The sequence below is a fragment of the Taeniopygia guttata genome, chromosome Z (genome assembly GCF_048771995.1).
Source record: "Taeniopygia guttata chromosome Z, bTaeGut7.mat, whole genome shotgun sequence".
Classification (NCBI taxonomy): domain Eukaryota; kingdom Metazoa; phylum Chordata; class Aves; order Passeriformes; family Estrildidae; genus Taeniopygia; species Taeniopygia guttata.
The window spans coordinates 58,722,349-58,745,401 of NC_133063.1; the positions used below are offsets into that span (position 1 = coordinate 58,722,349).

General features: G+C 35.1%; 2 protein-coding genes across 5 annotated transcripts in view; both read left to right on the forward strand.

Annotated features, from left to right (window-relative positions):
• Window positions 1–58: 58 nt before the first annotated feature.
• TRAPPC13 (trafficking protein particle complex subunit 13) overlaps window positions 59–23,053 on the forward strand; it is a 28,471-nt gene continuing 5,476 nt past the window's right edge. Inside the window, exons 1-12 of one of the 4 annotated variants that reach the window (XM_030258780.4) lie at window positions 59–193; window positions 6,563–6,631; window positions 7,509–7,608; window positions 8,165–8,249; window positions 9,489–9,616; window positions 9,745–9,817; window positions 13,023–13,067; window positions 15,425–15,442; window positions 17,590–17,723; window positions 18,855–19,053; window positions 22,113–22,213; window positions 22,818–22,968. In XM_030258780.4, coding sequence (XP_030114640.2) covers window positions 148–193; window positions 6,563–6,631; window positions 7,509–7,608; window positions 8,165–8,249; window positions 9,489–9,616; window positions 9,745–9,817; window positions 13,023–13,067; window positions 15,425–15,442; window positions 17,590–17,723; window positions 18,855–19,053; window positions 22,113–22,213; window positions 22,818–22,968 — 1,149 coding nt within the window. In that variant the 5' untranslated portion in view covers window positions 59–147. The remainder of the gene's footprint in view (window positions 194–6,562; window positions 6,632–7,508; window positions 7,609–8,164; window positions 8,250–9,488; window positions 9,617–9,744; window positions 9,818–13,022; window positions 13,068–15,424; window positions 15,443–17,589; window positions 17,724–18,854; window positions 19,054–22,112; window positions 22,214–22,817; window positions 22,969–23,053) is intronic. The other 3 variants (XM_030258781.4, XM_002190055.7, XM_012577677.5) reach the window with 3 other exon arrangements.
• On the forward strand, window positions 60–4,773 carry SHLD3 (shieldin complex subunit 3). Its single transcript, XM_030258787.4, has 2 exons — window positions 60–193; window positions 2,318–4,773. Exon 2 carries the CDS (start codon window positions 2,449–2,451, stop codon window positions 3,196–3,198), a length of 750 nt encoding a protein of 249 aa, XP_030114647.1. The 5' UTR covers window positions 60–193; window positions 2,318–2,448; the 3' UTR covers window positions 3,199–4,773.

Consider the following 23,053-nt stretch of genomic DNA (forward strand, 5'->3'; position numbering starts at 1 on the left):
AGGCGGTGATGCCTCACCCGGGCCACCCGCGGAACCCTGGGAGCTGTAGTCCGTCCCGCCGCGCTGCAGCCTGGGACGGTCGTGCCCGCTGCCGCCGCAGTCTGCGCAGCTCCTGTCCCTCCGCCGGCCATCCCGCGGGTGAAGGCCATGGACGTCAACCAGCCCAAGCAGGAGCACTTGCTGGCTCTGAAAGGTACCAACAGCGCGGCCTCACCGGCTCCCGCCCGCCCGGCCCCGATTCGGTGGTGAAACAGCGTGTCTGATCCGCTGCCCAGGGTGGTTCTTCCCCCGGTTTAGAAGGAGGTGGAGCAGGGAGCGGCCCTGCGCTCAGTGCCCGCGGCGCTCAGTGCCCGAGGGCATCAGGGAGCGGTGAGGGCCGCTCTGCCGCGCCGCGCTCACCGCAGCCTGTGCTCCTGGCGTGGGGGGCTCTTCGCGCCTGCCCGGCTGGGTCAGTGCTCAAGGCTTCAAAGTAAATGCTCAGCTATAATTTCCTTTCCAGTTCCCCTGCTGCCTCTTTTGTTTGTTTGTTTTTCAGGACGAGAGGACACAGTGTTAAACTGCGTCAGGGGAGGTTTAGGCTGTGCGTTAGGAGGGATTCCGTCACGGGAAGGGTCATTAGACATTGGCATGGGCTGCCCAGGGAGGTAGTGGAGTCACCGTCCCGGAAAGTATTTAAAGAAAGACTGGACGTGGCGCTTGATGCCACGGTGTATTTAACAAAGTGGTGGTCGGTTTTACGTTGGATTCCATGGTCACAGACATCTTTTGCAACACAGCTGATTCCGTGATTCCCCTTTGGATAGCTTTTGCTCCTTTCACCTCATAATGCATAATGTTCAGTTACGAGGCTTACCTCCTTGATTCAGGGATCACGAAGAGTGAAAATACAATTGTGTAGGTCACTTGCATGCCTCCAAAATTAATGTAGAAATCAAGAGAGCCATGTGAAGAATTTGTTAATTTCTGAATCATAAATGCTGCTAGTTACGTACAAGTAATAGAAAGCTGGTTAGAATCTCACCTCTGTAAGCATTCTAGATCAGTAAGACCACCCAGGTGGATAAAGTAGTGCAGGTATGAGTAATTTCAGAGGCCATCTTCTCATTTTAAAACTCTCCTGGACAAAGTTTTTAATGGTGTCTCCATGTGCTGGTAAAATCTGTTAACCATAACTCAAAGCTCAAAAAGCTCTTTTCAAATACATATACACATATGCAATAAGGGCAAAAACATGAGAACATGAAAGATCAGCAGCTGCCAAATGTGTTTTGCTAGTAATTTATTTAAAGCAAAAAGCTTAATGGTGGATCATTTTGCTTTTATAAGAAACCAGTGCCATCCTTGGTTTTGGACTGAATTTAATACAGGTTGTAGGTTTTGTAGAAGTGGGGAAGATAGGGGGATTTATTTTCATTGTGACTGTATTAAACCAAATCTCTACAGTGGCAGTCCTTGATTTTGTTGTTTTAATATCATGTATGTTACTGCTCTCCTTATAGGGAGTGTGAAATGATTGCAAATTTTTGTGGATGCAGGGGGAAATAGGAAAGCAACACTGCATGTTTTATTTATGTTTCATAATAGTGTAGTTCTCTGTTCATCATGCTTCTGCATTTAATATAATCTTTGTATGGAAGTATAAAGCCTTTGACAACTTAATAAGTTTCTTAGTTATTCCAAAAGTCTAATAAATTAATAAATTACCAGTTCCTCAAGGATTAAAGCCTAGTTGCATGTAACGCTTGGAAGCTTTGAGGCTGAAACTAGATATGAAGTTCTGATATAAAATGGAAGTAGGCAGCTCTAATTTACTTAGAGCACTTCCCTTTTAATTTTTCACTTTAAAAATTACTGTATCAGTCAGTACTATTTTGGGAAGGGTTTCTGTAACATACATGTTTTCTAGTTACTTTATGTGCCTCGGCTGAAAGTGCTGATATATAGGACTAAAACTCTTTACAAAATTGTCTGCTAACTTTGAGAAAAATAGGCAGCAGTAAATGTGTGTCTTTTAATATGTATCACAACAATATAACCAGAATAGTGGATGGCAAGTATGAGATGGTGACAGTAAAAGAGTTCTCAGTCCTGTAAAGGACTGTTTTGAGTAAGCAGTGTGCAGGTGGATAATGCTCAGTGTCCTGAAGTTACACTGGTAATGATACAATACAACCGCTAATGTTCAGCGTAGATAAAATAGAGTGTTCTGATATATATCTCACATATTTTTACTACCTGTTTCTTTCTTGAAAAATATCCTAGCAGCCTTTTTCTTTATATGGTAGTATCTCATTGTTTTATAATACTTCTGCTTTAGGTCCTGTTTTCCACTGATCTTTGCATCATGGGGCAAGGAAATTCTTGTAAATAAGATGTTTCAGTCTAGATTCAAGAATCATTATCAAGAGACTGTTTTCCTAAGAATCACTGGATTCCTACTGTTCAAGCATGGAAGTGGTCTTGCACTGTCGACCACATCAGAGAGATCTAATAAATTTGCAGAAACTTGCAGAAGCAGCAGTGAAGGAGTTTCCCATTCGCCAGTTACCAAGATTTGCACCCTGGTTTTCAAATGATTTACGCAGACTTCCCCTCAAACCAAAAAAGCAGGCACCTGTTATTTCTTGTGAGGAAGCAGAAGAATTGAAACAGCTTTCTACACCTTCAGAATATGTTGCAGGATCTCCTGATTATGACTGCACAAAAAATCTCCTTGAGTTTCACTCTAGCATGAAACATGGTCCAACTTTAATCCAAGCACAAGCTGTTCACAAACCCATTAACTTGGACTATCAAGGAGAACCACCATCTAATGAAGATAAAAAATTGAAAAGATCTTGGAGTGTCTCTCTCCCTAGAGCTAAACTCAAAGAAAAGATTCATCCTTTATCTCAAGAACTCCAGAATAATTTGGAAAGATTAAAGCTGCATGCATTTTGTAGAGCCAAGTGGACAATTGAACAATCTCTTTGTAAAAACCAGAATTTGGAGGACGTATGGATAAAATTGAATAGACTCATTAAACAGAATGAATTGCCATCTTGCAATGCTACTATCCAAAGATCTATGGGACAGATATGGATTTTCTGTGATATATTATACTGTGAATATGTTAGAAATATTCTTAGGGAAAAGCTAAGCCTTACAGATAAAATGAATTTGCTTGTACATAAATATGGAATTATATTTAGTTTATAATTTCAGATACAGTTTAGTAATAACATTACTGTCAGAAATACTAGAGTTTTTAAGCACTTTAGAATATATAGACCTTAAAACAACTGATAAATTAACCATAAGGAAACTACTTATGTTATTTTGCTACAGCTTTCTAACTATAATGATATATAATGATATATTTTTTAACTTTGTTTTGCTTCAAGACTTACAGTTCTGTTAAGATTAGTAAGTTTCTGTTTAGTTTAGTACTGTGTTTTATAGCTTTTCTGTACCTTGGTGGTCTAAAGGAAAAAATTAGAGTAAAAATTCCAGACTGTTGTGGCAAGCTATGTCAGATAATAAAATTAATGCTAATTAATACGGTTAAGCAAAGTACATCCTCTCTGCTTCACTGGAATTAGGAGAAGGAAAGATGTTTTTAAGTGTGTTGTAATAATTGCTATAATAGCTGTAACTGATATCAGGATTTTTAAGATCTGATTATTTCCTGAAAGTAGTCTCTGAGTTTTTCTAATGATTGCATATCCCTCCCGTGAAGTACAAATTTACTTTATGTCTTAGTAATGTTAGCTATATTTTCACAGAAGTATTAATGATCAATATTCAATAGAAGCTGTGGGCTGAAAAATAATGAACAACTTAATAATTGCTGTTTTATGCTTTTGATAAATTTTTTCCCTGATGTTTTTGTCTCTAATTACATTCGGGAACAAGAAAACACTAGCTTCCAGCTAAAAGTGAGGAAATTAAGAAATGAGACATCTATCTGAAACCTCTTGTTGTCTTTGAGAATTTGAATGCCTTTTATGGTCATAAAAGGCAGAGTTCAGGATGACTTTTTGTCTCCTAAAAGATTGAAGTATTCCAAGGTCATTCTGTTCCTGCTCAATTAGAACTTTGGAGGAGCAGTAGAGAAGTTAATTGGATCAATATGACTGCAAGGTTATACATTTTCACTCCTATTAATTCTAAATAATTATGCTGTGGCTGGAGGTCAAGGTCTGTAGCATCTGGAAAAGGGGGAAAACAGTATTTGCTGATTGTCATTAATGCCGCTCACAGCAAAGTGTACCTAAGCATAACAGAAACTCTGTATAAGAAAAGTAAATTCCTCTCAAACCTAACATTCTTATAACATCCTTGTGTTGGATAATCATATTTTATCTAGGCATTACAGGTTTTTTTAGATAAAAAAATCTCCATTTGAGTAATTGGCATGTATTTTTAAATTTTGACTGAATTTTAAGACATTTGTAGATGTCTTATATTGATGTTTGGGGTGCTTGTGACATTTAATATGACCACTTAGCAAAATTGATTCAAAATGCTATCTAGACTGCATAACTGCAGTACAGCTGTGGGCTGTTACTAGTTTTAAAGCTTATATAGCCAAATTTTTCACTGACATATTTCTGAGCTAAAAATGTATAGTAACAAAATTTCTTTGTGCATCAGCATTTTTGAAAATAAAATGAAGTAAAATCCAGTGTGATTTGAGTTGTATTTAATGTATTTCGTATCTAGGATCTTAGATGATACATTTTCTAACCTTAATTTAGTACTCCTAATAAATGTGGTAATGTGACTATCATAGTTTGTTTTGACTTAATTCTGTAATGTATTTATTTATTTTCTGAAACATGACTTAACTTTTTCTTCAGAAACAGCAAATACTAGTTATACAGGCTTTGTGTGAATTTGAATAAAACTGGATAATGCCAGTAATACAGTCCCACTAGATTAATTTGATATACTGACAAAAGATCTAAACAAACTTTTTACTAAACAGAAGGCGAGATTGTTGTCACTGTAGCTGCCAGCTTTGTGCTGCTATGGGTTGGCTTGTATGTGAATAATGGTAGATGCACCTCAGCTGGTAACTGAGGTCATACAAGAGTGAACACCACTTTTGATTGCTCTCAGAATTAGTCTTGGTTAGCACCAGTATACAAGCTGAAATCTAGGCTTTCATTTTGTTTTTTCCAAGGAATGCTTACTTCATAAGCATGTGTAATTCAGTATCTTTTCTTTTTAATTTTCAATGTTGAATGTGGTTCACTATTTACTCTATTTTGTGTATCTTGGGTTCCGTTTAATATACCTCATGGTTCTAAGTCTTCAAAGGTCACCATAACAAAGAGAATATATTATCTTTTTTTTTTTTTTTAATGTGAAAAATGTCTTTGTCAATGCTAATTTGCATAGGTCTGCTGTATGGTAGCATGAGTTCTCGTGAACCAACATGGCCCACTGTACCCAAATGTCTTATCAAAGTAATTTAATATTTTACACCACTGGAAACAGAGAATGCTGTCTGGACACAATAGCTGTTCAAAAATACAATAAAAATAAACCCACCATACCTGTGTCAGTGCAAAGGCATTGATTAACTTGGTGCAATCAAGATAAATCCTTTTGGTTTATTTTTTAGTGTTAGTTGGTGTTATATTTGTTAAGTTTCAAAGAAAAAAGCCCTAATGGTTTTTACATGTTCAGATTAACACCTAAGATTACAAATGCTCAATTTTGTTTCATATGAATGCCTTCATGATAAGCTATATATAAGTCTAGGGCCTTTGGTTAATTTGAAAAGGTAGAAATTACTTTAAGAAGTAACACCTTAAATCTGTCATTTATGTGAAAATAATGTAATTTTGAGTCCGAGTTAAAGTGGCCTTTGAAAATACCACTTATTTGAAATAGGGTTTTTTAAATAGGAAAATCTTAAGTATTTTGATTTTGTCAGTATTAATAAAATAGCTCTGTTGTATTTTCATGATGTTTTCGTACTAGTTTTACTGGTTTGGGTTTAAAGGTTGTGATCTAGAGAAAAAGCAGTGATGTAAATAATGTAGACTTTCAGTCTTGTAACTCTACCATGTGTTATAGTGCTATAGGTTAAGATGTAAATGCAATTTCTAATAGACTGAAAGGGTTATCAGGTATCTAAAATGAAAGGGTTATCAAGTATGAGTCATCATGTCCCATTCTAGGGCAACAAGGATTACAGGACAGGCACTTAAGCTGGAAAAGTCTATAAACAAATGAAATGGACATACTTCTGAAGACCACAAAGCACTTAATGCTGTAGCAGGTGTTAAAACCTCTTGCACATCATATTGAAAGCAGTAGATGAGTAGGTTAGTTCACCAGGGATAGAAAGCAAGAGGAAGCAACGGCATTCTTGGATCTTAGAATAGCAGGGAGGGATTTTTTTGTATTGCGAAAGGCCATGTGATCCTTTTTCAGGCTGAGACCTGTTTGGTGGTTTTGGTTTGTTGAGTGGTTTTGGGTTTTTTGTGGAAGTTGAGAAATAAAATTAAAAATAGTTGTTTGATTGACCAGTGTTGTTTTTTTTTTTTTTAATTTTTTATTTTTGCAGTGATGAGGCTAACCAAACCTACCTTGTTCACTAATATTCCAGTGACTTGTGAAGAAAGAGATTTGCCAGGTAAGTAAGTCTTTTCTACTAACTGATTATTATGTATGTTTTACCAAGTTTAAGCAGTATGATCATCGAACACTTATATGTTAGAGGAGTCATGACGTCCCATAGACTCTTATCTGAAACAGCAGTATACTTAAGATTTGGTAATAGCTAAAGGAAAGTACCAAGGTGCACTCTATAGCTCTTGACCTGTATCTCTGAAAGATTGGTGATGATACTCAAACAAACACATGACCTCAAAATTTTAGCAGTTAACATACACAGTGAGATGCAGTTCTGTGAGGGAAATGTGTAAGTGGAGAAAGATTGGCATTACTATATATTTTTTTTTTTTAAATTTAGAGAAAAGGCCCTGGTAGTTAGAACCAACACATGAATGTTCTGTGGAAAAACAATCTTGCAAGAATCACTGGTTTTGAGTTGCATTATGCTCGGTGTGCCAATCATGAATTGGAAATCCCTGGGTTGTCTCCCAGAAATAGCTGAAGTCTTGAAGTCAAGTATAAGAGAGTCAAAGGAGAGATTCAAGAAGGAGGATTGTGTGAAAATACAAAGCAAGCAGGGTTGATTACTTCTGTTATGTAATGTGGTTTAGATTGGTAGAATTTCTCTCAAAATTCAGTATTAATCTGAGCAGTACCTTTTGGATTGTGAACTTCAGTATGTATATACTGAGTGAATTATTGGACACAAATGTCTTGAAGTTATAACTTGTAGGCAGGCCTATGGATATATATTTCATCCCTAAACAAGTTTATTGTAAAATAAATGTATCTAAAATAAACTACATCTGAGTAAGTGATTACGGGCCTAACTGAAATGTAGACAAAACTTTGAATTTAGCAAATATTTCATTAATAGGAACTTGTTATTTTTACAGGTAATCTATTTAACCAGCTCATGAAAGATGATCCTTCTACTGTAAAGGGGGCTGAGACTTTGATGTTAGGAGAAATGCTGACTTTGCCTCAAAATTTTGGGTAAGAATAAATGATTGTAACTGTAATATGCAAGATTTAGGATTCATTTGGTTTAGGATTCATACTTCTCTTTCTGTTTGAATACCATTGTTCTACAACAAGATGTTCAGTCATTTAAAAATAATAGGTGGTTTAATTTATAAATATATATGTGTATGCTGCCTGATGTTTCTTGTCTGATAGCCTGACTGAACCTAGTAAGGATTGAAAGATTAAAGAGATTTGCAGCTGTGGGTGAATTTCTAAGCTAATGCACTACTGTAAACCACATTATACTGACAAAGTGTACTGCCGTGATTTTTGTGGGTACTGAAAGCCATCTTCTTATTCATGTCAGACTTTAACTAGAAAAGAAATCTGATTTGTTTGTTCTCTTTTAAAACTGAAGGATGACTTCAGAAGTATGGGTGTGCAAATGCCAGTTTTCTTCTAGGGTTTGATCTGGCAAATGTGTATGTGTGTGAACTTAAAAATGTTTCAGTGAAATTCTCTGGTTTTTAATAACTGTCACTAATTGGTTTTTTCTTTTTTCTTTTTTTTTTTTCCTGAAATATAGAAATATATTTCTGGGAGAGACATTTTCCAGTTATATTAGTGTGCACAATGATAGCAATCAAGTTGTCAAGGACATACTGGTGAAGGTATGTGAAGAAAAATCCACTTATAAAAGATTAATAAAAAAAAAAACCACAATTATTATATTTTCTGACAATATATTGTATGTTTAATGCTAATACGTAGACTTTAGGAAATTTATGTCACTTTTTCCAATGCAGAAAATATACCTGGAAATTGGAAAGAGTAAGGCATAAAAATAGGAATTATTATAGAATTCTTCAAAGATTAAAATGAAAAACTAGGATTGTGTCAAAAAATTACAGAATCATAGAGTTTATGTTGGAAAAGACCTCTGAAGTCACCAAGTGGAACTGTTAACCCACCACTGCCAAATCCACTGCTAAACTCTGTCCCTAAGTTACACATCTGCAGAGTCTCCTGCAGGGATGGTGGCTCAACCACTTCCCTAGGTGGCCTGTTCAATACTTGACAACCCTTTTGGTGAAGAAATTGTTCCTGCTATCCAATCTAAGCCTCCGCTGGTGCAACTTGACACTGTTTCCTCTTGCTGCAATTGTTTGTTACTTTTGAGAAGAAATCAGCTCACACCTGGCTATAGCCTTCTTTCATGTAGTTGCAGAGAGCAGTAAAGTCCCTCTCCTGAGCCTTTTTCTCCTGGCCAAACACCCCCACCTCCATTGATCTTCTTTGGACATGCACCCTTCTATTTGAAACTTCTCTGAAGAATTGGTGTAGCAAAACTTCCACAGCTAAAAAATGGAGTTATATTCACTTACCTTCACTTTCAATGAGATGAGTATACACTGATCTCAATATTGTATTAATTGTTTTCTAGAGAATTGGAGTTTTATGTTCTCTGAACAAATAAAACAGCAAAAATTTCAGAAGTCATTGTGGAACTCAATGTAAAAAGTAAATAGAAATTTTGTAAGCTGGATGGTAAAGGACTGGACTATTTATGTGTTTTACTACTTGTCTTTAGCTTTTTAAGTATCTCATAATCTTAATATATGTCACAGAAGGTACCTGAGTCAGGAATATCACAGAATATTCTGAGTTGGAAGAGACCCACAAGGATGAGTAAGTCCAGCTCTTAAGCCAGTAACCCACACAAGGATCAAACCCAGAGTCTTGGTGTTGTGAGCCCATGTTCTGACCAACGGAGCTCTTACAATATGTGTGAAAGCATATAGGGTACAAAATGCTCAGTAAGACCTAGTACTTTATTACATAAGTTACTTTTCTTGAACACAAGTTAAATAGCTGTAGTTCTAACTGATGCTTTGCTTTTCCATACCCAGGCTGATCTTCAGACAAGTTCTCAGCGTTTGAACCTTTCAGCTTCTAGTGCTGCAGTGGCAGAACTTAAACCTGACTGTTGCATCGATGACGTGATCCATCATGAAGTAAAGGAGATAGGAACACACATGTAAAATTTTATCTTCTTCTATTATTAAATAAGCTTAAATGAAACTGTAGTACATGCATGCTATTCTGCTTTTGATATAGCTCAAGATTTAAATTAACGCAGCTTTTTTTTTTATTTGGTTTTTTCAGCTTAGTTTGTGCAGTAAGTTATACTACACAGACTGGAGAGAAGATGTACTTCAGAAAGTTCTTCAAATTTCAGGTATTTTGTGAAGCATGTTCTTTTAATAAGTGTGTGAGTCTGGAAAACTCATTTTAAAACATTTGATACTTCATAAGCACTTTTAGGTACCAAAAATCCATTCCCTTTTAAAAGTGAACCATTAAGAGCCACTGCTTCAAACTTCACATAAACTGGTGTTTTCCAATTACTACACAGTTAAACATCTCAGACCTAATAAATATTACAGCTAATAATTTTTACTAATTTATTGAGAAAAAAATATGTTCTCAAAAAGTCCCTTTTTATAGCAGTCAGCTCTATGACTATTTTAAACAGAACAGTATGGGACATACTGGATTTGATACATCCAGCCATTGAGCTTGTATTGCAAAATTCTGAGTTTTCATTTGGTGTGTGTAACCTTCTTAAACTGGAATTAAATAGTTTGGTTTTTAGAGGAATTTAAGTAAAGAAGTCTATTGTATTATATCTAATACTGACAGAAGTAATTGACATAATTTAAACCTTTTCTTCCATGACACAAATTTCAAGACTTGTGATAAGAATGACTGAGGAAAGCAAGAAACTAATCTGTGGGCTGGTTCTGTTTGATATGTATTTCATGGATGTTTAATTTTTTAAAGAAATATATTGAGACTTGGATATTGGTGGACTAATCTTCATGGAATGGAGGATTGCATGACATGCTTTCCTGAATACATTTTTAGATACACTGACAGAGCATCTGGTAATACCAGGAGCATTATATAGTTTCATCCTAAAGCTGTTTTAGGGGAGGTTTGGGTTGGATACTAGGAGAAGGTTCTTCACCCAGATTGTTGGACACCAGAACAGTCTCCCTAGGGAAGTGGTCACAGTGCAAAGCCTGACAAAGTTTTCATAAAGCATTTGGACAGCTGCTGTCAGGCACGTATTCCTGAGGTTGCACTTGATGTCCTTGTGGTTATCTTCCTACTCAGGATATTCTGTGATACTATGAGGTGATTGCATTTTGCTATTTTCTAGTATTCTATCTAGATACTTCAGAAAAAAATAATTTCAGTCTTTGGAAGGTTAAATTGCCATGCATTAGATAGAAAATTTGAGTGCTGTTAGTTGTTGTGGGCCTTGGAATACCAAAGTATTGGTTAGTCAAAGGAGTTTCCTAACAATTGTAGGGAAAACGGTTCCGTATAAATTTTTGCGTTGCCCTCCCTCTGAAACTAGCATCTCTGTAGAGTTTCTTCATCTTTACTGAAATTAATTTTCATCTTTGTGTGTTTTGTCATGCTTTCCTTATGACACTGCTTCCCTTTCCGTTTCTCCATTCTTTTCCTCTGTTCAGTGTTCCGCTTCTCTGTCTCCTCTGTGCTTTCTATGATTGCTTACATAAGCATGTGCAAGCTTCAGATCTCATATTTTCTCCATTCCCTGATGTTCTTCTTGTCAGAACTTTGTACAAGATTGTCTCCTTTGGATTTTGTATGCAGACTTATCTGTGCAGTTTTTTGGAGGTTCTGCATGCATGTGTAATTGCCATGTTTCTTAACTGAAGCCAGCACAGGCAACTAAATTGTCAAAACAGTTGAAGCCAGTTGTCAAATATGAAGCCCTTCATTCAAAGTATGAAGCATAAGTATACATACACTTCCTTATATTTCTGTAAATACTATCTGATTCATTATGAGAAAAGCATTGCACTGAGAATTTTGGCTGTTAGTTTTTAAATTTGACATGGAGACACCAGTAGGAAACCTGAGAATGAACAAAAAGGAGTGTTACAGAAAACTGAACTATGTCTTTACAGTGAAAATTCATGGCTGCTAGTGATTGAGATGTCACTAGCTACATTTTATAATAAAAAAATACTCTTTTACAGATTCTCAGATTTTTAGTTACATTTTCTAGTATCTTTTAAGTTGAACTGGTGTTAGTTTGTTTGAATCAGCTTCTTTTTTAAACCAATATATGTAGTTTTATACTAATTGTTAATGCCCCTTTATTCCAGAGCTTTCTCTGAGTAATTAACAGCATTATGTTTTCTTGGAGAAGGAATGATTCTTTCTAGGATTGGGTGGTTTTGAGCCTCCCAATAATTTTTTGTATTTTATTGGAATGCCAGTTGAAATTTACTGCAATAAATGGAAAGACTGTTTATCAGAAGAGAGAAAAAATTCAGCATGTTGGAAAATTTATAAGAAGCTCACTGAAGAAAAATATTTGCTAGAAGAAATTGTCTCTCAACAAACAAAGACCTAAATTAAAATGTTTTATTCTTTTTTTTTTTTACTAGAAAAAGATAGTTATGAATACTTGAAAGATTTGAACTTTATGCATTTTAAAATTATAAAATCTCTGTGAAGACAACTTTTTGATCTTGAATTCTTCAGTGCTAAAAAATTTGTTGACAACTTGGAACATTAGAGGTCTCTCAGGATGCACTGCACTTACATGCAAACAAAAAAGTTTCCCTTTGTAATGGGGAACAAATGTCTTCAGAAACAGAATTTAAATTTGGTTTTTACAAGTATGATAGAAGATTATTTCTTTCAGTTATATTGCTTTATTTACTCTTCATATTTGAATGTGTGAATTGCAGTAGCTTTATGCACAAAATTCAAGCCTTAAGAACCAACACTTTATAATCATATTTTATATAATTGAGTTTTCATATTTTGCTGACTGGATCTCATGAGATGAATATGATTTATTATTTTATGTATTATGATTTTCTTTAATTTCTTGGAAGTTGCATTTTCAAGAAGGAAGCGAAGGTTAAGAAAGCTAAACAAATGGATAGTTCTCTGCTTTGTTTATGTTTAGAGAAGACCTTAGTAACTTTTGTTAGAAAACTCTGAAGGACTTGTAAATGTTAGATAGTTCTTGCATACAGTTGAAAGATAATGCAGGACCCAGGATGGATATAGCGTTCTTTTAAACACACAGATCTACTTAGAGCACTGGATTTGGGCAGTTTTGTAAGAGGCCAGTGCTTAGGCAGAGAATTACTTGTTTGCAGTATGAGGAGACTGCTTAGTAGGAAAGCAGTCAAGTGTGCACAAGTAAGAAGCAGCTAGGATATACTCTTGAGTTGGTTGTCATGTATTCTATCATGCACCTGCTATATATAAGATCAAAAGAAAAATAACACTTTTTAGTAAAAGAGACTAGTACTTCAAAACAGTCTATACTGAACTGTCTGAAAAACGAGTCGTCAATCTGTCTTTTTTTCCATTTCATTCAGGTTCTTAAACCACTAGATGTGAAAACCAAATTCTACAATGCAGAGGTAAGAACTGTGTGTATTCAGGTTTGTTTAGGCATACTGGGTTTGTTACTAGGTTAAATTAAAGTGCTTTTTAAGTACACCTTTCTGAGAAAAGTGATCTGTTCTAATAGAAAAACAGTGGTAAATATATATCACATAGTTTAAAAATAGTTAGGCTTTTGATGAAGGGTGAAAGATGCCAGGACCTTAATTTAATTGACTAACACTTTTGCATATATTCCAGTTTCTCATGGACTCAGATACTTTCAGTTATTGCTTGTATGTTTAGGCTGATAGAGTACTTACTGTAAGGGAGATTAATTGTTCATAAAGGAGATGACAATTTATCAGTGAGGAAAACTTAAATTTAGATTTTTCCCTATGTTACTATGACCTTTGAGTCCAGTAATTTAAGTTTCAGGCTTGTGACAGTTACACACAGTGCTTCTAAACTAAATGACTTTTTATATATGTCTTGCATATTTATTTGGACATACATACATGTCTGCCTTTGTCTGTTTATGGGAAGAATTTGGTATGTATCTTTTGGCCACAGGCTTCAAACCATGCATTGACCAGGTGTGAGGTAGCTGAGCAGGACTGTAGCATAAACACATAGCACTGACTGAGCCCTTTATAGAGCTGCTATTATCTGTAAGTGGGAATGTCTGGAAATGTTTTCTGCTGTGATTTAAGAACAAAAATAATTCTAAGAAATTAGGTAATTTCTCTGGGAGCAAAATATATTTCTTATTTAGTGTGTGGATTATATTGTTGTTTCAGCTGTAAAGTATGTGGTAGGGAAAAGAGGGACAGATGTCTGAAATGGTGCTGTCTCTTTATACTTCATGTGTAAAGTTTGTGATGAAGCACCTCTCTAAGGTAATTCTGGGAAAACTTTTTACATACTTGTTTTGTTGTTGTTTTCATAGTAGTTATACTGACCAGTCTTATTAAGGGTCTTATTCAATTAGCTACCAATTCTTCATGGTAAAAATCTATGAGAAGCTTTGGTGTTTGATCTGGTACATGTGGGTTTGGGTTTTGGGGTTATTTTTGTGCTTTTTCTTTTCCACTGGAGAGTTTTTAAGAGGCTCTTTGATGCCTTTTGTTCTTCCTCTTCATGATTTTATGCAGCTCCCATTATCGTCATACCCATTCAATTTATTGAAAAAGAAAATTTTAAATATTTTGGATGCTTTTAAGTGAGCAATTTTCATTTGCCTATCAAACTGGTATAGTAGCACTCCTGTCTAATTTCTGAAAGTATATAAAGTATTGCTATGTCTTGTGACCATAGAATTCAATTAACTTCTAAAAACCTAGAAATAAGTCTATGGTTAGCTGTTGAGTGTGATACTACATTGCTGTGAAAGCACCAAGAAATTCATCCTATTATCCTTGAGAGCAGGGGAGAAAAAAATGGTACGTGTCAGTTATTAGTTAACTAAAGATCTCTAAAGGTTGACTAACCAGTTAAACTGTTAAATCATTAAGATTATGAATGTGATGCTGTCTATTCATAATGGCTGTTACTAAAATTAGTTTCTATTAATATTCTAATGATAATCCATAATTTAATTTCTTCTAAGACAAGGAATGATGCTGAACATTAATCTTCTTGCTTATTGTTATATTGCAGTAGCACCCAAATGGAGTTGATCACTGAAATTTATGCATAGAACACATGCCCTGTTGCCCTAACCTGCTGCAATCCTGGGTTTGAATTACTCTTTCACTGACTTTAATGTGCCTTGAAAAAAGGCTCTGTAAAAGGTTCTGTTCCTGCAAGCATGCACAGGGAGGTAGACAACAAAGTTTGCAATTGAATTTGGGTCTTTGGATTGATTATATTATAAAAAGAGTTTTTCTTGATATCATGCCAAATTTTGTTCTAACTTGCAACATAGTAGCTTTGCTAGGACACATTACAACATTATTTTTGAGACATTATATATGAGGATACTTAAAATTATCTGTAAGGTGACAAGGACTGTTTTTCCATTTCATGTACAACCCATTGTATGGACTGAAATTCAGGACAAACTTTAAACTTACTCAAAAGCTAACTCTTTTTTTTTGAGTCAGTTTATTCTACCATTATCTTGTCTGTGACTTGTGTGCCTTCAGCTCTACTTTGGGTTGGTTCTGAAGCAAAGCTAGTAAATCCCGTAACCATACTAGCTATAAGTTATTAGAAATGTAGTTGTCATCTTTTGTTTGCATCCATTTTTATTTTTTTCTGTCTTACTAATGCTGTCTTGTTTAAATGGTGCAAAAAATGCAGAAATGCATTTTGTTTGGAAGTTAGCCTCCTTTTTCTTTAACATTTAACCCTAATTTCTCTAATGTGTTCTTTTTTTTTATTTTCCCATTAGAGTGACCTCAGTTCTGTGGTAATTTTTATTTATTTTTTTATAAATATGTATGCTTTTTTAATTGCTAAACTGTCTATGTGCTTGTTATTGACATTCTTTACAAACATAATGGAAAAGCAATGTTTGTTCTGCATATCATAAACGGATGCGTTCTCATCTTTATATGTGTAGCTAATCATTTAAATGGTTAGCTCTTTCTTTAATACCCATTGTTGAAACTGGAACTTGATATCTACAGATTCTTATGGGGGTCCTCCTATAAAATACCTCAACAAAATTTTATTAGATCTATTATTTGAAAAGAGAAGTTAATTTCCTTCTAAAATTTTTCTGCTTTTGACCCATGGAAATGTAGGTTTCAGTACAGCACTGCTTGTGTAAGCTGTGACAGAACTTTTCATATCTGGTTGGTGGAGACAGTGGGTTTGAGGAGAGAGCAGCAGTTGGATGTTCTTCCTTCCTCTGGCTAGCTGGAACTGCGCTTCACAATTTTAACTGCATGTAACGATTGAGTTACTATGTTACTTCTGCAGTCTGATTTCACTTTAAGGCGTGCCTTGTACTAAAATAAACTGCATATTTGACAAGTTGGTTTTTTTTTTAATATGTAGTACTAAACCAAATTAGGAATAACACATAACTAACTTGCTTTTTCATTATGCTGCTTGTTTTTTTCTTTTCCCTTTCAAATTAGCTTTTTAAAACTTCTGCCTATGGTTGCTGTTTTGAAAACTACTAAAATTTGGGTAAATAGAAACTTTGAGCAATGGATTTATGGGATATAAATTGTATCAATTCAAGTGGCAGTCAGGCAGTAGTAGTAATGATTACTGAGAGCCATGTTTTATTTGGGGTTATTTCCAGTTCCTGCAAGCATGAAGTGTCTCTGTAACCTGTTGAGGTTGCGCAGTTTTCATTGCTATATATACATGCTGCTTTGTATTTAATGTGTTTATAAGGCAATCCCAAAAGACAACACAACCATTCTGTATTTCTCCTTCTAACACAATTTTTTGAGACTAAACATATTTTGGCAGTTTTGTCCCACTTTTATTTTGTATAAAATACATTTTTATTTGTATAAAGAATCATTTATTTACACTGATCAAAAAGAAACCATAAGTTTTGTTCCACCTTCCCCACCAAAGTACTTTCTTAAAATTTATCATAACAAAATACTCAAACTGCTTCAATCTGAATCTGTAGAATAGACTACTTCAGTTGGAAGGGACCTACAAAAATCACTTAATCCAATGGCCTGAATCAGTGACTGTTGTAACTACAAATTTGGTATGCCCCTTCTTTTAACTGTCACTTCTTTAATTTTTAATTCTTTAAGTGGTTTACACTTTTCTGGGGACTCATATCTCTAATAGACTGAGTCTTCCACAATTATTCTATTCTGAGATTTTTAGACATGCAAAGTGATTTCACTGCTCTGGAATTCCACAAAAGAAGTGAGGCAAATACTTCTCTAGTCACATGGGTTTTCATCTTTTGAAGTTTAACAGTCTGTAGCTTTCATTTTTGTACTAGAATTGATCCTTTGATACCACCTTGAGGTATTAGCTTCAGATGTTCTGAAGGCAAAGCACCAGTTAAATTGTTGGATGTATACAATATAAGTAACCTTTGGCATGATGCAGCTGAGTGAGAGAAGGGGCTGGATTTTGCGTTTTAGCTAGAATGCTACTATTTAATAATAAAAGCTCAGAGCATATACCTGAACCATTTTACTTCAGGTAAAGGAAAACACACACATTTACTTTAATTTTTTTATACAGCTTGACACACTAGTGATCTGGCTTGACATGTTCTTATGCACTGCAATTCCTTACTATTTATTCCATTTTATAAATAATTTTGATAAAACCCGAGTTGCTATTAAGTTGATGAAAGTCTTGGGAAGTGGTGATTTAGTACATTACAAATGAGCAATAGGTAGAACACAGCAAAATTATCCCACATCCATTGTTTGGCAAGATATCTGTTGACTAACACTTTTGCTCCTGTTGTTACTGGGGTTAAGGTTTTTTCTTGCATTAATTAATTTGATTTGCAGGCATGAACTAAACACGTGTGACTTTTTTTAAGAATAGGACTCCCTACTCTTTTTAATAACACTAATTATATCTTCATGAACTTGAACTTTTGATTTTTTTCAGACAGATGAAGTGTTTCTGGAAGCTCAAATTCAGAATATCACTACCTCTCCAATGTTTATGGAGAAGGTTTCTTTAGAGCCGTCTATGATGTACAATGTTGCAGAACTGAACACAGTTGACACAGCAGGGGAAAGGTATGTTTACATTCAGGATATCTGACTTTGAAATGCTTCATATTAATATTTCAGGAGATACAAGTATTAGTTAGTTGTTTATCTATAATGGGAGGACTGTATGTCTTTGCTTGAGTAAAAAAATCAAAAACCTATTCTATGTTCAACTGGAAATTTTTTTACAGTTTTCTTTCTGTAATTCTACCTAATAGAGAACTATCCAGCCTAATCCTTAAATAATTTGTAACAATAATGACATGATAAAATGAAAACATACTATTATTTCACTATCTCCTATATAAAATTTAACCCAGTTCTGGTTTTGACCTGACCTCTGTGTATATACTTAGCCTTACAGGACTCATCTGACTAATCCTTGCTTCTTATCAGTAAACTGCTGACTGTTTTCAGTTGTTCTAATCATGATATACCAAGACACCAGTCAAGGTGGATCAGTGGTACACCCTCATGGAGTCATAGAATATTAAATTTTTTCATGTTGACATAAAATAAATTTAATTTAGTTACACACCTAATACCTGACTACATAATAACTGACTACAGTGGATACAAGATCTTGTGACGTTAACTTTTTTTTTTTTAACAAAAGCTGTTTGTGCTTTGCAGTTGCTTGGGTTTTTGGAGGTGATGGTTGAGTGCTTCACCAGTAGGGGCTGAAGTGAAAATTCTGTCTTCTCCTTGCCTGTTGAAGGATTCACCTGCAGCATAATGAAGCTTTGTTTTACCAAATGTTTGCATCCACTGTAATGGTTTTTCTCCTGAATAGGAATCTTAGTTTCATGACATTGAGATTGACTGTGAGGGAAAACAAATAGCGGAAAAAAAATTACCAGCATTTTTGTTTAAATGTTAAGATGCTAGATAATTAATTATAATGTAGCAGAGGGAATTTCTATGTTATTTCTGAGAAGAGAAGAACAGGTTCTTTTATTTCTCCATGGTCTTTGGTGCTACATAAATTTTAGAGATCTTTTCTGCTGTGAAAACAAAAAAGAATATTCTGTGTGTTTTACCATTATCAAACTATGCATACACATACAATAAGACTTGTGGGGTATGGAGGAAAAAAATTGGGTTCTTAATCTTCAGAATAGCTGTTTAAATTAAGACATAGTGTTTTTGTCCTTTCAGTGAGTCTACTTTTGGCACAAGGACTTACTTACAACCTATGGATACACGTCAATACTTATACTGTCTAAAACCAAAGCAAGAATTTGCAGAGAAAGCTGGAGTAATAAAAGGTGTAACAGTGATTGGTAAATTAGACATTGTATGGAAAACTAATCTGGGTGAACGCGGAAGGCTGCAAACTAGTCAGCTCCAAAGAATGGTAAGTTCAACATAAGTATTAATTTCAGTATTTAGCTAAAACTTAATTTTAAATTTAATTTTAAATTAATTAATTTTAAAAATTTAAATTTTAAATTAATTTAAGTATTCATTTAACTTGGCATTCATTTTTAAGGAACTCAATGAACTATTTTAATTATGACTTGGAAAAGTGCAAGCTGTTTACTTTCTGAGCCTCATTTTTTTATTCACACCTTTCTGTATGTATTAGAGAGTTATTTCATATATTTCTTCAGTGAAGTGTGGATAAGTTAATGGAGTGAGCACTTTAATTGTCAGAATCCAGTAACCAGTGTTGCAAAATACATTTGTTAGAGTAAAATTAACTGCTTGGATACCATTTGGCAACAAACTGACAAAATAACCTCTTTTAATGTGCCAACTCTCCATATGGAAGTTGCTCCCAAGTTCATACAGACATTTTAGCTTGGAGTAACATTTTTTTATGCACAATGTTACTTATCTTTCACGTCCACAGTTTTTATTGAGTCTGTTCTATTTTAGTTGATTTATAAATTGTTCTTGAATTTTGAGTTGTAATTAGTATCTTGCTGAAGTCAGCCATATAATGCCTAAACCTGGTTTGCATCTTCTCGCTTGAGGATGGTGAGAGAGATGCAGAAGCATAGTTTAAACTTTGACAGTTGAATCTCAGTCTGTTTACAGAGCTTATAATTGGGTCTGTGTCTTTGCCCAGTCTCCAACTGCTAGTACATTGAGCAGTTCTGTGGGTAAGTCACACTGACTTGGAACTAGGCAAACAAACTTAGATCCTGGAAATTTACAAGAAAGTCACTGAAAAGTTTGTAAGTCACTGAAATTTGTCTTGATTTTTAATTGAGGTGTTTAGCATAAACCCATGAAATTAGAAACTGCCCTTTTTCTAAACATAGTTGCTGCTGTTACTTTGAAACTTGCTGCTTATTTTTAACAATAAACTGTTTCATTTTCATTGACCTTTTCACTCATTTCTTTTCCCTTCCTAAATCAATATTGTCTCACTCTGCATCTCTTTTATTTGAATCTTTGAGAATTGCATGTGAAGCACACACTTCAACACTCCAGGATTAGTTTTGATCATGCCTTGTGGTTTTATGCCTTGTGATTAACAGAAAAACACTATTTTGGGTATTTTGAGCAACATCTGTCTTTAGAAAAGCAGCAGGTAGTTGGTTTTTTTTTCCCTGTCTGAGTTGCAGTGTAACTCCTTCTTTTCTACCATAATTTTTAAAGTGCTATCATATTATTTAATTTCTAGACCTCACCCTTAATCATTTTCCTCTTAATCCATTTGCCAGCGCTGTAACTATTGTTTCCCACCCAGGCCCAGAATTTTACCTCTACTATTACCTACTTACCTAAGTGTTGTGGTTGGAAACGGGAGGAAAACTTAGAGAAGTGACCTAGTGACCTAGTGACAGGTCAGATCAGAAATGCACCTTTGGAACAAGTATCCACATACCATAATTTGTGGATTTGGTTGGTTTTTTGGGAGTGGTTTGTTTGTTTGTTTGTTTGTTTGTTTTTAATGTGGATTGGTCTTGGAATTCACAAATACAGTCTCTTTGGGGGACAATGAACCAGGCAGGTGTTCACAATATGCCAGAGGATGCTCGACATGCTCATAGGCATTCAGTACAGGATCACACTAGAACCAGTCTGAAGTCATAGAACATGATTCTTTAGTAGCACAAGCAGGAAATTGTCTAGTTGATTCCATAATCTGAGCAATTATCTCAGTTCTGGATAAAACCTACATTACTCCTCTTACTGTTACTTCAAGGCCTTTGCCTCTTACCATCAGTTCCTGGAGGTATCTCATTTTTGAGTTCAACAGATATTATAAGGTATAGGTCTCATCTACTCTGATTCTGTTTTGATTTGGTCAGTTGATGCTAAGTTTATTCTCTAAAATACTGCTTTTATTGTAGGTTTGTGTTTGTTGGTTTTTTCCTTAATGTATCTCTGGAAAAAGAACCTAATGTTAATGGAAACTAAACACTGTTGTTTAGTGTAATGTGTTTAATTTTTCCAGTCAATTCCTCCATGTCACTTAATACAGTTGAATATATTTGCATTTTTCCAGTACCGAATAATTACTTATCTTTCATGCAAGGTCCCAAATGCATATTGCTTGACAAATCTAAGTCCCCATTGGTTTGACATTCCTTTGCTTACTCTAATGTCCAGTTTAATATGCTTTCTAAAATGTCATCTGTCATTAGTCTTTAGCAAACTTATGTGACTAAAACCTGTTCCCAGCCTGTCAGCCACGGACTTTCTGGACCACTTTGGAAATATCTTTCAATCACACTGTAAATATAACTTCCACTACAACATCTTTTTATTAGCAGAATTTAAAAATGTACAATAACTAAACCTTGGAAGGCAGGACAAATTTTCCCCTTATTTTTTTCCTCATGATCTATCATTCATGGGAATTGAAAATCTAAACATGCTTTTTGATCTGCAGGTGACTATTCTGACTCAGCCCTGGTTGGTACTAAGTTTATTTACTATAGGTTTATTAGTAGACCATGAGATGTGTTTGTCTCATGGATAACTGACAAGTGTTCATATCATGTGACTTTCTGACTGATGACAATTAATTAATTTAGCAGAGGCACAGAAGACCGAAATGGCAGTTTCTCTTGCTTCTTAGGATGTGGAATAGTGGTGGGTTTATGCAGGGAAGTGTTACTGGTGGTGTCCACACAGATCTGTTATCTGCCTAACAGAGGCTTTAGATTAGACCTGGTATTTTCAGGAACTGTATATGGCTATTCAAACTTTAAGGATTTACACTCTCCTGAAAATGTAGTAATAAAGATCATCCTTATCTGATGAATTGTTAAACCTGTGAAGAAGGTGTTCATCAGTTGGAGAGCTGCTGTGATTTCCATACTAATCAAAGGCACAGTCAATCTTCTTTCTTCAGACTTCTCTTACTGCACACTTCTTCCAGGAAATGAAAACTTCAGTAAAAACTTCAATTTCCCTATCCAGCATCTGAGAATATACATTCTTGTTCCTACCCAGGCTCCTGGTTACGGTGATGTAAGGCTTTCATTGGAGACAATACCAGATACTGTAAATTTGGAAGAACCTTTTGACATTACATGTAAAATAACAAATTGCAGGTAACAATGTCACGTGATTCTCCTACTTTTTCCTGAGTGGGTGAGTGGGGTGGCTGGTTTTGTTTTCTGTTTCTGTACTTCCTACTGAAACTACTTAAACCTAGCCTTGGGCCAACACAAAACTACTTGAAACACAGAGACTAAAAAAAAACTCAAACTAAAAAACTTGTATCACGATCTGGTAATGTGGTACTGAACTAGGAGATAGCCAGAATTCTGTAGAGAAATTCCATTAATCTGTACCTCATACTTAAATAACAACTCATTTTAGGGTTGCAAGACTGACATTTAAATGAAGAAATTCTATATAGAAGTTGAGCCCAGAGACTAAAGCATGTATCTGGCCTGTAGATACTTCTCATGAAAACCTTATAGTCCATCCAAGTTTTATGTTATCCAGTATTGCTAAACCCATGACAGGATGCTTGTGTCAAAGAGCTGTCTGCAGCTGAATTACTGTGCATAAATACTGCTTGCCATCTTACAATTATTTATGACTCTTGATTAATAGTAACCTTAATAATAATCAAGCTTTTAGATGTCTGCAGTCTTTGAGTGCTTAAGAAAGCCCACAGGTTTATTCTTGTTTTTCGATTTCCTCTAGCAGTGAAAGGACTATGGATCTGGTTTTAGAAATGTGCAATACTAATTCCATCCACTGGTGTGGAGTTTCAGGAAGGCAACTTGGAAAACTGTACCCAAGTTCATCCCTCCATCTTGCACTGACGTTGTTGTCTTCAGTGCAGGGATTGCAGGTAAGTTATTAGCACAGTTTTGTTGTAAAATCGCTGTTGTAAAAAATATTTCTAGTAACAACTCTTAATAAATATTTTCCCCTTC